This window comes from Conger conger, chromosome 15 (assembly GCF_963514075.1).
Source record: "Conger conger chromosome 15, fConCon1.1, whole genome shotgun sequence".
NCBI classification, from domain to species: Eukaryota; Metazoa; Chordata; class Actinopteri; order Anguilliformes; family Congridae; genus Conger; species Conger conger.
Genome location: NC_083774.1, coordinates 21249491 through 21263958, shown reverse-complemented (window position 1 = coordinate 21263958; position 14468 = coordinate 21249491). Strand labels below are relative to the sequence as shown.

Sequence of the window (14468 nt, the reverse complement as noted above, 5' to 3'; positions counted from 1 at the left end):
GTCCTGAACATAATTTCAATGCATTTAAAGTCAGTAACTGCAAATAATTGTTTTTCAACATTTTATTGTCAAGGCTTGAGAGAGAGAGAGTGTGTGTGTGTGTGTGTGTGTGTGATTGCGTGTGTGTGTGTGTGTGTGGGTGTGATTGCACGTGTATCATATATTGTATATCCTTTTGTCAGTGAGTGACACTCAGGCTTCCTTATGCTACAATGACTGGCCTTATTTACACATCTTTTTAAGCCTGCAAACATTTAACATTTCGGTAGAAGTGCTTTCAAAGCCTTCAGAAGCCTCCAAACACTTTAGTGTTTTATTCCAGCCAAATGTGACGTACAAAAAAAAAAGAATGCCAAAGTTCAGCATGATGATGATATGATTCCTGCAACGTCACGGCCAACATTGAGGATAAATCACTCCACATTTAAAGAAAAGAAAAAACCATTCTGGTTCTGATGCTATATACACACAAGACAAAGCTCCATGAGCCCCAATCCCTACGACCTTCAGACCCTGTTTGACAAAGATGATAAATGTTGCTGTGATAGTCACAGGTCCATTATCCCTGACCTGTTCCTGGACTGTTCCAGTTGAGAGCAAGCTGTGTGGAACACACATGAATGGCAGTGTGCTGTGAAAGCCCAGCTCCACACACAAGAGTTGAGATCTTCTCAGCAGTGCCTGTACATGAAGCAGGCTTTTCCTCTACAGTGTACATACAGCGGGGCGCCAGTCGATGGCGTTTTTACGAGTAGAAGATGATTTCTGGAATCTGTCCATCCTCTATCGATGTGCCGTTGTTATTCCCTGGAGAACTGAAGAAAAAGAAGGTAGTCTTGGTCCCTGTCGCTGATTCGTGGCTCACTTTCTTTAGTCCTTTTGTTCCATAATGGGAATCTGGACCCTGTGGGGGGAAATAAGTCAGTGTACTTAGTATGAGTGTGTTAAATGTTAAACGTTAGACACCTTTAAGATTTACACTGTTAGATATTTGGATGAAATATATGCATATTTTTGCACAAAAAAGGAAATGTACAGTGTGTGTACAAATCGTTCAAAAAGTTACTACAGAAGTAAAAATGTATATTTGACCACCATGAACGAACACCAATATTTGTATATTTCTGACCACAGTGCTACTACAGTGCTTCTGCTACTCAGAAGCCAATCTCACCTTGAGTGTTGCGCAAGCCGTGTAGCTGACGTTTGCTATGATTTCGATAGGCTCCTTGAACATCACTCTGAAAGTGTTTGCAGTTCCGTCACAACTGAACCCCGTATCATTCTGCCCAAGAGTTAGGCCCTTGTCACTCTCAATGATCTATATGGACAAAGAACACATTGCCATTTAAACAAGGACAATATAAATCATAATCTAACCATCTGGAGCAATAGCACAGATGACTGCTTGTGCAGAGAGAAGCACTGCATATGAATCTCACCTGTATGTTGACCTGGTAATCTGTGGGCCCATGAATAGAACCATATAGTCCAAGCCCCACTATTGATATTCGCCTATTTACATTGAACCTGTCGGAGAGCGATAAGAAACAATTAACTATGTAACTTTGTCATTAAAGGTAACATGTAAAATATGTAACTTAATGTAACTTAACATATAAAAGAGGTGAGGCATATACAATTGTTAAAGCTGCCTAAACTCACCTAATTCTGTCACTGGTGCCACTGTATCCCCAGCGACTTTCAACCTGCTGGAACCTATTAATGCTGCACTCCTTCCCCCTGAGACAACACCTGGGCCTGTCAATGTAGTCTACGCGGGGTTTGGGGTTTACTGTAAAGTGTAAAAACATATTTACCACCTCCCGATCGAACAAAATCCCAGACTGGGCAGGCCCTGTTGCATGAGAGAGAATATCAAACTGGTTTCGGTGCTTTCAGAAACAAAATGACAAACAGAAACAGCACTTTCCAAATTCATTAGTATGACAGTAGAACTATATGTACAGTTTATGCACAAATACAGCATTGTATTTAGAAATGATCTGGTCATAATGGACTTATATAATATAATTTGTTCAGTAGAAAAAAATAAAAGCATGTTATGCATTAATACTTAGCTATGCATATGATATCTATACAAAGGTGAACAGAAATATGTAGATTTTGTTTCTTTATAAATTCTGTTTTTGTAAGAGGGATATTTACCTGCCGCAAACTCTTCGACGGTCATGAGTGGGAAGCGGATGAGTGAGAGTGCTTTGCCCAGAACTTTCTGTTTGTTCTCAGAGGTGAGAGGCAGCTGCTGCCTGTAGCACTCCGCATCCGCCCAGCGCACCACTGCGCCAAACAGACGGCTCTCCCGAATGCCCAGCGTGTCCCGCTCCAGCACGGCGCACAGGGTGTCTGCACAACACAAACGCCATGAGCAACACAAACGCCATGAGCAACACAAACGCAGATGAAGAGCGAGCGCACCACTTTCCTTATACATGCTTACAAATGGAGGAGGCTGACTAGTCAACTTATTAGCAGTCACCATGAAAGTAGAATATTCACACAGCATATTACGGACACATTAAGAAAAAGAACACTTAGCACTTAAAGGAGTCTCATACCTATATCAATGTCCGTGAAGCCTTCTGCATTTATTGCGTCTCCTGTGCTTTTATCGATAGTGTCCAGACAGAGGCTGGCGAGCTGAGGTTCATCAAACAACCTAGCCTTGAAAAAACAAATTAAATCAGATTAGAAAGGGTCCCCCTTCTGTCAGAAAATACAGAAAGGTTCCATTCTATTCCTATGGCAAAATTCAAGGACTTTTCAAGGACCTTTCACAGCAATTTACAAGGATTTCTCGGGGGGCTGCCGGGGTAGACAGAATATGGACAGTTTGAGAAAAGCAACACTCTGCTCACACTTCATCAATAATAAATCATTTTGCAAGTACTCTTGCAAGGTCATTTCACACCCTCAAGCTGTCCTCTTGGTAAGTATGCATCACTGCAAACTTAGACTAAGGGAATTGCCCAAAATTCAATTCAAGTAACTTAAATTACAGTAAAGATATTGACATCAGCCTGGTGTTGATGCTTGGTGTAACAACATTTGCAAAGCACTCCAAATGCTCCGAATAACAACTTGGCTGCTTCTTCCAATTTCACCCAATTATTAGAATTACTTGCTGAGTTAAGTGAAAACAAAAACTTGGCTCTACAGCACCAGGGTGGCAGACACCTGCTTTATGTACTCCTCAAGCCCTTGTACACTCATGGTTTCACTGGTCTTGGGAAATGAGGCATTAAAGTCTGTGAGTCCAGAGGGCTCTGTTTGGAATTCAGATCAGCAGTCTGAAACCAGGTGAGGTCGCCAATAAGCTCTGTTAATTAGTCAATCAAGTGCCGAGTATAAACAGGAATAGAAAGGCCCATAGAAACCGGGTCAGGAATGCCAAATTATGACTGCCTTGTGGGATGTAAAAACAAGTGGAATTCAGAAACCTCCCCAATCCACATTAGTGTACTAATAATAAAAAGATTTTATGTTACAATAGCAGGTTGAGCTTCTGCCCATGGGCACAATTATATATATATTTCGGTAGTGACTAGTTTGCAATAAGATTAAAAAGCCACCCGAGTATTTCTACAGGCTTTTACAGACAGGGTAGTTTTTGAGTGCAATTGGAAACTTACAATTACACAGTTACAATTCCGGTGAGTAGCCCATCCTATGTCGTTTTGCCGCTAAAATGAACTATGCTTACATAATTTGGATGCTTCGTATCGTAACCTTACCTGTGTTAGTAGCATGAAAGCGTTGTCAGCTCTGAGGTGTTTGGTCAAAAATTCTACACACTGTGCTTCCAACGCTGGAACCGCGTATTTTTTTGCCGTATAGAGTGTGGTCATGACAGTCTCTGGACCAATATGGACTTCGTCAGAATACAGAAACCTTCAAGCAGTCAAGAGAGAACATTAACTTACACGCAATTAAATTCTTAGACAGAAAGCATTGGACGACACAGTCGAAAACGATACAGGCGTACTTTACAGTTAATATAAATTCGGCAAGTAACTTAAGTTAACATTAAGTAAATTGCGTTTAAGAGCTTATTTTTAACGTCAGATGCCTACGTGCAGTTAGCACGCTGTTGATAACTGATTACTAAATTAAATTAAATCTGAATCCGACAATCTAGCTAACGTTGGCCACCGACAACTGCAACAATTGTGTCACAACCTTTTGTTTACAGCATTGTTAGCCAACTATATACAGCTTGGCATTTTCTTTTCCACGGCCTTACCTGAGCAACGCCAGGAATGCGGCTGGCTCCACGTCCGGAAGCTCTATTTCGGCTGAAGTAGTCGCCATGCCCCCATTGAACATGGCGTCAAATACAGCGCTACCTGCTGCTAGCACAAATTTATGCGCCGGGATCCTCTGTGCTTGTCTGCCCTTGCCCACCACAAACTTCACATCGCTCAGCAGCTCGTTATTAAAAAGAAAGGCGAACCTCTCTTTGACTGAGTTTTTCGTTGCTTGCCAGTTGTACATGGGTTCCCGGTGGAGGCCTACTGCCGATGGGGAAATTGGCGCAGCGGCCGCGGCTCCATTCGGAAGCGCTGCGGCGTTTCTTCCCGCTCCAGAGTGCGCATAGTTCGAGGCTTGTCCTTCCAGATTCGATGCTGCTCCGCCACCAGTTGCCATATTGCAGTATAGGTCAATATGAGCTTATGTTGCTATCGCGTAGTATCAACGATATATATTGCTAAAACGATAGCCCTGAAACATTTTTCTGCAACGGAGACAGCTTTTCTATGTCATGGCCTCTGTTTACGATGCACATTCATGACGTCAGGTGGAATACTCTTCCGCTCCTCTTTCTCAGACGACTAAACTAGTAATGTTGGCCACTGGGGGCGGTATTTAATGTTCTTTATTGACGGATACAGGTCCCTCCGTACCCTCAGGTTCAAGGTTATTCTGGCATGACAGCATTTGTTTTTTTACCCAATTGACTTACCGGAAACTTCAGCAGAAACCGAGTTAGATTGAAAAAGAAAAAATAAATATTAGTGACATAAGATGTTCCATACATATTGTCAAAATAAACGGCCAATTTCTTTCTTTAACCTCCTAAGACCCGCACTCTTTTTTGGTATGCATTTTTAATTTCTCTTTGCTATTTGGGCTTATTGGGACCTGATAAGTATAAAAACTAAGCATCATCTTTTGATCTTTTGATGTAGTTTTTGAGAAAAATGATGTCCACGTATGTGGACTCTCGGTCTTAAGAATTAAGTATTATGGTTGTAGAGCCCAAAATGTGGAGTCCACGCATGTGTACGCCAGGTCTTAGGAGGTTAAATTCATCTAAACGTTGTTACACTGGTACGATGGCATCTTACAGAATCCTATCAGTAGGAAAAAATGACACTGCTTGAGCCTCACAAGGAAGCATGGATTATTATCTGATATGGCCCTGTTGCTGTGAAGTAACCTATTGACTCTGGTATGCTTGCTCTTTTCCTCCTAAGAAAGGAAATGGAATTTCCTCACTGGGGAGTTGTGCAATTGTAAAGAGGATGCTGATGTAGGTTCACGCCTGTCAGAGACTGTGATGTCACTAGTACTTCCTTGCCATGCAACAGGGCCCTGCTTTATATACTGATGTGCACAGTAGGTGGCTGCAGTTTCATTCTCACCTTCAGCAAGTAAGCTGCTCACTGTAGTGTTTTCAATGATTGCCAATGTTGGGACACTTTTTTAGTCGTGACTGCAGTTAAATATTACATTTACATTGAGCATATGACCTTCTGTTCAGGCCATGGCCTTTTGCCAGACCTGCAGTGTAGCCCCGGCCCCAGTAAATACCCCCTAAATGCCTGTCTGTATCTCAGGACATTTGCTTTAATGTCTATAATGAGTTGCATTTTGCTATCTGGACAACGGGACAATATACAAGGTCAAATAAACATAGAGTGGCCTATACCTGCCCGAAACCTTATGGTAAAACTGTTGCTTATTAAGTGCTTACTAGCCATTAGTTATGCATCACAACCATTCATAGCTTCTACATTGATCACAGGAGATCAAACACAATGTTAAATGAAAACAAAAGCACAGTATATCATGTTGTGAGATGACTGCTTGGTAGAGACAAACATAAGATGAGCCCAAGTTGTAAATGTCAGATAGCCCAGCTAAAAATAATCTGAGCCCTGCATGGCATCCAGTAAAGTGTGTTGACGGCCTCGTTTATCTTTTCCAGTTGCTGAACTGTACACTTGGAACAAACAAGAAAATGGTCACCACTCTACAGAGGGACAATGCCCACAATGTCTCTGCTCTTACCAAGTCAGGGATTTCTACCAAAAACACAATGATACATTCTGCATTCCAATGATTTTATTGTGTAAAATCTTTTTTTTTCTCCATAAATGGCAAAAACCCCTTTACACATATAACTACAATCCTGGAAAATGTAAAAACATGTCCAATCACAAGCATAAACAAAAATAAAAATGTCAAATCAAAACTCAGGAAAAATCGGGTTATATCTCCCCGCAGCATTTCTACTTAGCATCAAAAAAATAAATAGAATATATTCTTTGTATTGACATAAAATAATAATTGCAAAGCAAAAGGCAACTTGTATAATGCTAATGGAATGCCTTACTTTTGGAAGAGGAATTGTGAGCACTGAGATGCAGGTTTTCCCCCAGCTATTACAGAAACACAGACGTGTTGCAAAATGGAGTTCTCACGTCATCATGAGGTGCTTCACCAGACTGCAAAGCACAGTGGTGCCCCTGACCTGTGGCAGTAGTGCAAACGTTAAACTGCGGGTTGCCCGGAAACTCCAAAGGAACGTTGGTGACCTCTCGTGTCTCGCAAAACGTATGTACAGTGGTCATGCATGCCATTTAAAAAGCCCTAAAAACATAACCCATTCCAAAGACACACAGACAGGTAATATTTTACTTTTCCGTAAAAAGATGAGCAGTCGTCTAGAGGTTTAGAAGAATACTAGTGATACTATATTCTACGGCAAAATAAAATATATATGTATATATTACCGAGTTACAAATTGTAACCCTTTGTGCACAATACTTCATACATTTATTCTACTTTTTCCATTCAGTTTTCTTCAGATTACATAAAACAGTGATGTAGCGCAGAATGAGCTTTCTACAGACAAATATTCCAACAGGTAGTCCATTTTCTTTTACCATTGTATAATAATGCAGTTTTATGCAACAATATACAAGTAATGACGTGAATGCTGCTCTACGGATACTACAGACTATGTGAGAGAAAATCAGTGAAAAATGAAGAAATAGTACAAGCTGGACAAAGTAGCTGTGTTCATATGCTGATCTGTTTGGTTTGCTTTGGTCACTCATTGGAATTGACCACACAGTCGAATAAGGAATGTTTTCGTGTCATGGTAGGAAAAAAATATTTTTTTAAGTTGAGATGCAAGCTGAGAGCCCTGTTTTGTAGGGATGGGTGTTTGAAACCAGACCATAGGAAAGTAATGAAAATGTCACATTTCCAATAACACTTGACAGTCACAATTTAATGACTTCCCTTAAAGCCGCTTCCTCAAGAAAGGCTAGCGTTCTTCTCTGAGTAACTGGGTCTGAAAGAGAATATAATAATGAATGTTATTTACATTAAAAACAGAGACTGCACCATGGCAGATCTTTTTATACGCTGAATGGTATACAAAACACGATATAAGATTATACAGGAAAAAACATTCTGCAGAAATCAGAATATTGTCTTTAATTTTACAGCTATTGGACAAAAATGCCTCACATAAATATTGCCAGTTGCCCTTCAGATAAGAAATACATGTCTTAAACACCGTTTAAGCACCGCTTGCAGAAGGTCTGCCATGGTACCATGTCCATTGAATGATTTATGACTACCATTCTATGAAGCCAGCTGTATGGTTTTCCTTAGGGGTTAAGATATATTGCTGGTAACTGAGTACTTTCTGAACAGAGCTGAAACAGAACTGGGCACACATTCACAGTGTTATGCAGGCGTTGCCCATTGTGACAGTTAGCTGGCTGTATTAAGTTACCCCTTGACTTGCTTTCTTGTTTTCTGAGGCATTCTGCACGTCCTTCTCATTCTCCGCATCTCCGGCCTCCGAGCCACTCTTATGATCTTCCTCCTGTCCGTCCTTCTCGTCTTCCTCACCCGAGCCCTTCCTCGACAGCTTGGAGGCCTTCTGGGAGAAACGCGCTGAGATCAATGTCCTTTGAAGCATTGCTGATATCTGAATGTTCAGCAAGCCTTAAGGGTGAATGATATCCCTCTCTCCAAAGTAAAAACCTTGCATATTTATGCTGTGTGACTAGATTTGGTGTATCAGTTTTTTTTGTTTTTTTTGCATGCAGCGAATGTGAAGACTATTAGTTCTCACTGTACAGAATCCAGTCTGAACACTGAACCTTTGTTTTTGTTTTTAATAATACACATCTGAGATTGCATTTTTAAAAACTTTAAATTCAGGTAATCATCAGTGAAAAATAAGACAGGGCAACATTTTACAATCCACAACGTTTTGTGACTTAGATGAACCTATTCAATCCCAAATTACATAGAAGTGTGACCTCACATCAGTCCTTACTTATAAGCAAATACTGTATATTCCATATACTACTCTCTAGGAAATGGGTGCTTACCAGGCACTGCAGTTGCTAGGCAACAGTGGTTGCTAAGGAAAGACTGGAGAAGTGCTGCACCAGGGTTTTATTTTTTTATTTTTTAGAGGGGGGGTGGTGTGTGGGTCAACTCAGAACCTTTCTGTCCTCTCTCTGTTGTTATTGAGGGATTAAGTATTTATAAAAATATGTCTGTAATTACAGGGCTTACAAGGCTTAAGCACCTCTCAATGGGCACATGTCCTGTAGATTGAACCTTCTTAACTGTAAATTATATGCAATATCAGTTTTTAGAATTCACAGGCACGACAAATTAGCACAGTTCTTCTATCTCTCTCTCGGTCTCAAACATACACACATAGCACTAATAATATGAATGGGGTAAAATGAAGAGATGGAGATAAACAGAGACTGTACAGTAATCTTCAGCTCTGTGACTCCCACGTGTCCCCACCACGTGTCTTTCAGAGCATTTTGGAGTTCTTCACATCCGTACCTTTGAAGAGCCAGTCTTTTTCCGTTTGGACCCAGCCTTGTCCCCCTTGGTCTCTATGGGCTCGCCCTCTTCGCCCTCCTCGCCCTCCTCGCTGCTTCCGTCTGCGGTGTTTCCCCCCTCGCCTTCCGTTTCCGAGGAGCTCTGCTGCTGGATGGCCTTCACAGAGCACAGGGTCAGGAGGCCAAAGGCCCATCCACACCAAGTAATAATACAACGATAACTATACATTTGTCATTTTAAAAATCGTTGTAACTGAACTGGACTGGTGGAGTCCACATCGCAACTATAACGACAACGACGGTGACAAACGATATCATAGGGATCACTTTCAGAGTGATTTTTTTCCAGCTGCATGAACGATAAACAAGCTAGCAAAATCCAACCGTCGTGACGTGTGAAATGGCAGATGACATAGCCCAGATACTATTTACAGAATGCTATCCTTCAGCAGTGCGGGTGCTCACATCGTTATCAATATAGTTATGGTTATAGTTATAGCTCTTGGTGAGAATCACCACACCACTGCAAGTGCTGCCTTCTTATTGGATCTTCATTATCAACCTCTGCATTCTTGTTATCACATGACCACTTACCAAGCTCAAGATACCCACTCAATTACAGAATAACATTATAATTTACATCACAGTCTTGTCTTTATTTGATCTCTACTTCTCTAAAAATTATCTGTGCTTATTTTATCAATTAATGTTCCAGAAACATGTTCTATTAATTCTCCACACATCCCTCTGTATTCCAATGTGACAAGAGCACGGAGTGTAACTCACCTGGTAGCCAGTGAATTTAACACCGGGATTATTCTCAATTTCCCACAGGCCCTCATTAAAGCCTTTCCTTTTGTTGGATTTGCCAAATTTATCCTTGTAGTCCTTGTATGGAAGCAGATCTTTCGGCCCCAAGAATGCTCTGTGATATGTAAAAATGGCAAAATAGGTAGAGTCAAAGCCATGCAGTGGTATTTCAGCACAAAGCTTCACCGTGCCTCTCGTTAGTGTGATTTCTCAGCTCTGATTCTGCCTCGCACATGCATGAAGTGAAACTGTTACGTGTGTCCTGTTGGATTATCCAAAGATTTACAGACTCTGACAAAAATCACACTGTGAATGCAGGCCCATGCTGGCTGTCAGAGTTGGCTGACACCTAAAGTTAAAGCCCATTAAGATAAACAAGAGGTCAAAAGGAGATTAAGAAATTAAAACATTATTAAAACACATTACAGTTCTTTAATCGGTAGTAGTATAATTGTTGGTCAGTAGACAGGGCCAGTCAATGTTTTCAGTGGTGGGAGGTGTAGTATAGTGTTTGTTAAATGAGGGGTGCGTCCCAGTAATCAAAAATACGTATCCTCCTTCCCTTCACTCATCTTATTCTCCTATCTGGAAGTATGGAGGGAGGAGATGAGTGGAGGAAAGGAGGATACATGTATTTGAGTATTGTGATGCACCTGTATTCCACAACATCACGCCCTGGACTAATCATCTCCCATCAACCTCTTGTTGGACCCTTTCTGTGCCACTATGCCATTTGAATACTTACTACTTCTCAAGTATTCAGAAGCCAAATGCTTCCCTGTGAGAAACTGTCTACTGGCAGCCTTTTACTCATCACTGATATGCCAAGACAGAATATTAATTATTTATATTATCTCTGATAATGCAATATAAAAATGCATAATCATACGTTTCATGAGTGCCAAAGAAGAAGATTGGGTATTTATTTGCAGGTGGCTTGACAGCTCCTTCTGGGAGTTCGTCGATCTGCAAACCAAATAAAATAAAACGGACATAATTAAAATATGAGCAATCGGTCACAATTATAATTCACAGCAGGTGTAATATATTGTGTAGTTGCTGAAACACAGCCAATGGTTTGGGTAAAGTACGCTTCTGGATGTGGGCAAACTTCCTCTATTGGAGGAAAGAGGACACCCTGGTGAAATCGGAATTCCAATAAACACACTGATGTGGAAAAGATACATTGTTCCACTGGTTGGAAAAGAAAGCAGCTGATTAGGGATATAGTAGATCAATCTGATCACCCATAGAATGGCCTCTTGTACAGAGACTAGTTGTGGGCTCTCTAGGGCTAGAACTGGGTTTACAATCAAATAAGAATGAATCCATTTCCAGTTAAACACTGATTTCAAATCACATATTTGTGACCTCACACCTTAAAGGGTTCAAATAAAAACCATAAAAATAAAAAAACGACATTAAGGTCAGGCGTTCATTATATTAACAATATATAACAATAGCCAAACCATGTATACCTTCAGTCATAGTACAAGTCAGTCTCTACTGTACATTCAAAATATTTACTTCAAACGTTCTGTAAATCGATAAAAACCGGAAGTGATAAAGCACAATCAAAACGATATGTAGCTAATGACGTTTATACACCAAAATCCTATTGAATTTAACCCGGAATGACCCGAATGCAACAGTTTCCATGGTTACGAGTAGCTACTGACGTTTAAATCAACCACACTCAAGACAACTGAGAATCTATTTTTATTGCAATTCGAATGGTAATGTTAAACATCGTTTCTCTTATCAACAGTACATTGTTACAATTGTAGAACTGGTCATTTCAATAATGTGGGTTTGTTCAGTTTTAATAGCTTTGTAATAACCTCGTTCTCTGCTGGTAAACAGTTACGTGACAGTTACTGACATCAAGTGACCGCGTTTGTAACACTCCCTTCCGTGTATGGTAGCTTGGCAAGAACATTTGGATTTTCCATTGACAAAAACCAAACGCCGATTCGCTTCAGTAGTCAGGCTTAATTATCAACCCCGCCTAACAAATTCGGGAAAGTTAATATACTGTACCCACGTAGGCCACTGTGACATTGTTCTTACGGAGGTCTGGCCACCCCGTGAACTGTAGCCCACGCTGCTATGGCTTTTTGGCACTCGCGAAACAAGGAACGTTCAATCTAATTACGACAACAAGCCTGCGCATTGCTCTTCTTTTTAAAATAGTTTACAGCTGGAAAACATCTGTCCACTTGCCTCCTTTTAAACACGGCTGACTTAAAGCGTGGTCTTGTCACGTTCCAGTCTCTGCTTCACAAAAAAGCATGTAAGATGGAGAGAAGTTAAGTAGCCTAAGGAAACACCATCGTGTCATTTACTTCCATTGCACAAACACAATCGATATGGCTAGGAGACTGGTTACAAGATAGCAACCTAGCTGGCGAGTCAATTCTCTCTCATGTATAATTTGAGTGTAACGTGTATTGAACCTTCTGAATTATATAGGTTACTAGCGTAAAATACTAATGGCCTGTTGAAGGTCAATGCTCAATAACGCTCGGTCTTCTGCGGAAAAAGATTTAAGATCTGCAAGCACAACGGCATCCACCGTCCTCTGCCGGTTGCATTGTCTCCGGCAACCCCGCCTCCCTTCTCCACGGCCCGGCTACATCACATAGCCTACTCACCCTTGCTGGCCAGTGTGGGTATCCTTTCATTTTTGCGAAAACCAAATCCCCAGATTTGTACTCCCGTGGTCGGGGACGAGCCATGATCAATTTAGACTAGATATTTCGCTGTTATTTACGCGTTTCCTAACAACCAGCCCCGTTTCAGGAAATGAACGACTATGTTTTGATAGGAAGACAGCTGCTTTCTCTTCTGGATATAAATTAATTAATTTACAGAAGGCCTCTTGTATTCCTTTATTTTGTATAAAACACCTAAATTCCCGGAATCGTCCAAAGCGGTGTGAAATAACAATCCAGTCGCCGAGCAAATCTGAAATCGTGGTCCTCCTAGACTTTGATGTTTTGCCACAGAGCGTGAGCGACAACGCGGTCCTCAGCTCTCTGCTGGCTCTTTTGAAACACGGAACGGCTGCCGAACACCGAAAAAAAATATGGATTCTTTTCGGAATAAGTGTTGTGGCCAGAGAAGCTTTAACATTTGATTCGGACTCTATAGTGACGCCTGCATTTATTAAATAGCTTATACATTTTATTATGTTTTTTTTAACCTTGCAGTAAACATTGCATTTTTTAATTTTACAACTTCTTCCTGTTAGGCCTTGTAAATTACGATATGTAGATTAAAGTAACCTATGCTAAATAAATCATGAATAAAAAGGATTGTAAAGGGAAAGTTATAAACGGAAAAGCCAAGAAACCAATGACTAAGATGTGAACAAACATACATTAAAGTTTTATCTTAAAATAATTCACACAAGAAACATGTACTGACTGCATCTCATTCGCATAGATATAGGCCACTCTACTGTGGTAGCTTATAATTGCATACAGTGCGTTGCTACTTACATTTAGTAGCTGGGCTGCAGATGCAATAATAATACTAATAAGTAATTTGTGTTGTTGCGGTTATAAAAAAAAGTCCACCCCTAAATTCCTGTTTCACCTATACACATATTTTTATTGTATAAATGCTAATAATTCAATATTTAATATTAATTATATGTATTTCTAAAACATTCTTCTTCATGCTAAAGTGCAATGCTGCAGATTATATACTGCAAACGAGAAATGTCTTAGTAAGGCGCCTGAAATTTCGTAAATTCGGTCGCAATGCTTCCCCAACCTCGCTAAACTCGCTTGTCCTACGTATTACAAGTTGTGCTTAAAATAAATTGTCCCAAACGCATGTAAGCTGGTATTACGTTTCTCTCGCCATTAATTGAAGATGTTTTTTATTATAGCAATTTATTATTTCCTACTGCATTTTCTTTTGCATTAAGAGCGGATACTGTTAAAAATAAAACAATATTAAATGACGCAATATTAGCCTAAATATTTACCTCTTGGAGTGCAGTTGCTTTTACAGTGTCATCGTGCGTCAATTAATGATTTCCTAGGTTATAGGGTATCTTCAAAAACATCTTATAAACCATTTACAAGTTGACTACAGCGCTATTTCTTTATAAAGCATTCTGTGATGTAGTGTTTTTGGAGACTGATATGCATTGTCACAACTTTTACTACTTTTTATGAAGGCCTGATTAAGATAGACTTCATTTGAAAAATACATTATTTGAGATGTATTATTTGAACATACATGCCATATTTATTAATTAAAATTTAAACCAAAAGTGGCAGTTATTGAACGTTTATAATTATGTAATTCAGCTTTAGCCATGGGGGTGAAACAGTCTCCGCAGATATTTGTGGTTTCCTTTATATTGGTTTCATTTAACAGTCAACTTAGGCCTTGAATGGGTATGGATTATTTAGCCAACAAACGACTTGTATGAATCACTGAAACACGTCAAAAACCAGAAGATACTGTGGCCTTCCTGTACTGGATTCTGACATCCCTGATTTA

General features: G+C 40.2%; 2 protein-coding genes across 5 annotated transcripts; both read right to left on the bottom strand.

Annotated features, from left to right (window-relative positions):
- Positions 1-14: 14 nt before the first annotated feature.
- On the bottom strand, positions 15-4840 carry LOC133111375 (BTB/POZ domain-containing protein 1-like). 2 transcript variants are annotated; one of them, XM_061221672.1, is made up of 8 exons: positions 4265-4840; positions 3756-3912; positions 2580-2685; positions 2170-2367; positions 1666-1795; positions 1443-1530; positions 1175-1321; positions 15-904 (listed from the first exon to the last, which is right to left on the bottom strand). In XM_061221672.1, exons 1-8 carry the CDS (start codon positions 4666-4668, stop codon positions 746-748), a joined length of 1389 nt encoding a protein of 462 aa, XP_061077656.1. In that variant the 5' UTR covers positions 4669-4840; the 3' UTR covers positions 15-745. The 2 variants fall into 2 exon arrangements, with proteins under 2 accessions (XP_061077656.1, XP_061077655.1); XM_061221671.1 differs by having other exon boundaries at positions 16-904; positions 1666-1858.
- A 1511-nt stretch (positions 4841-6351) lies between these two features.
- On the bottom strand, positions 6352-13008 carry LOC133111642 (hepatoma-derived growth factor-related protein 3-like). 3 transcript variants are annotated; one of them, XM_061222156.1, is made up of 6 exons: positions 12602-13008; positions 10837-10913; positions 9924-10062; positions 9139-9294; positions 8057-8206; positions 6352-7606 (listed from the first exon to the last, which is right to left on the bottom strand). In XM_061222156.1, exons 1-6 carry the CDS (start codon positions 12683-12685, stop codon positions 7580-7582), a joined length of 633 nt encoding a protein of 210 aa, XP_061078140.1. In that variant the 5' UTR covers positions 12686-13008; the 3' UTR covers positions 6352-7579. The 3 variants fall into 3 exon arrangements, with proteins under 3 accessions (XP_061078140.1, XP_061078142.1, XP_061078141.1); XM_061222158.1 differs by having other exon boundaries at positions 8069-8206; XM_061222157.1 differs by having other exon boundaries at positions 8057-8203.
- Positions 13009-14468: the final 1460 nt, after the last annotated feature.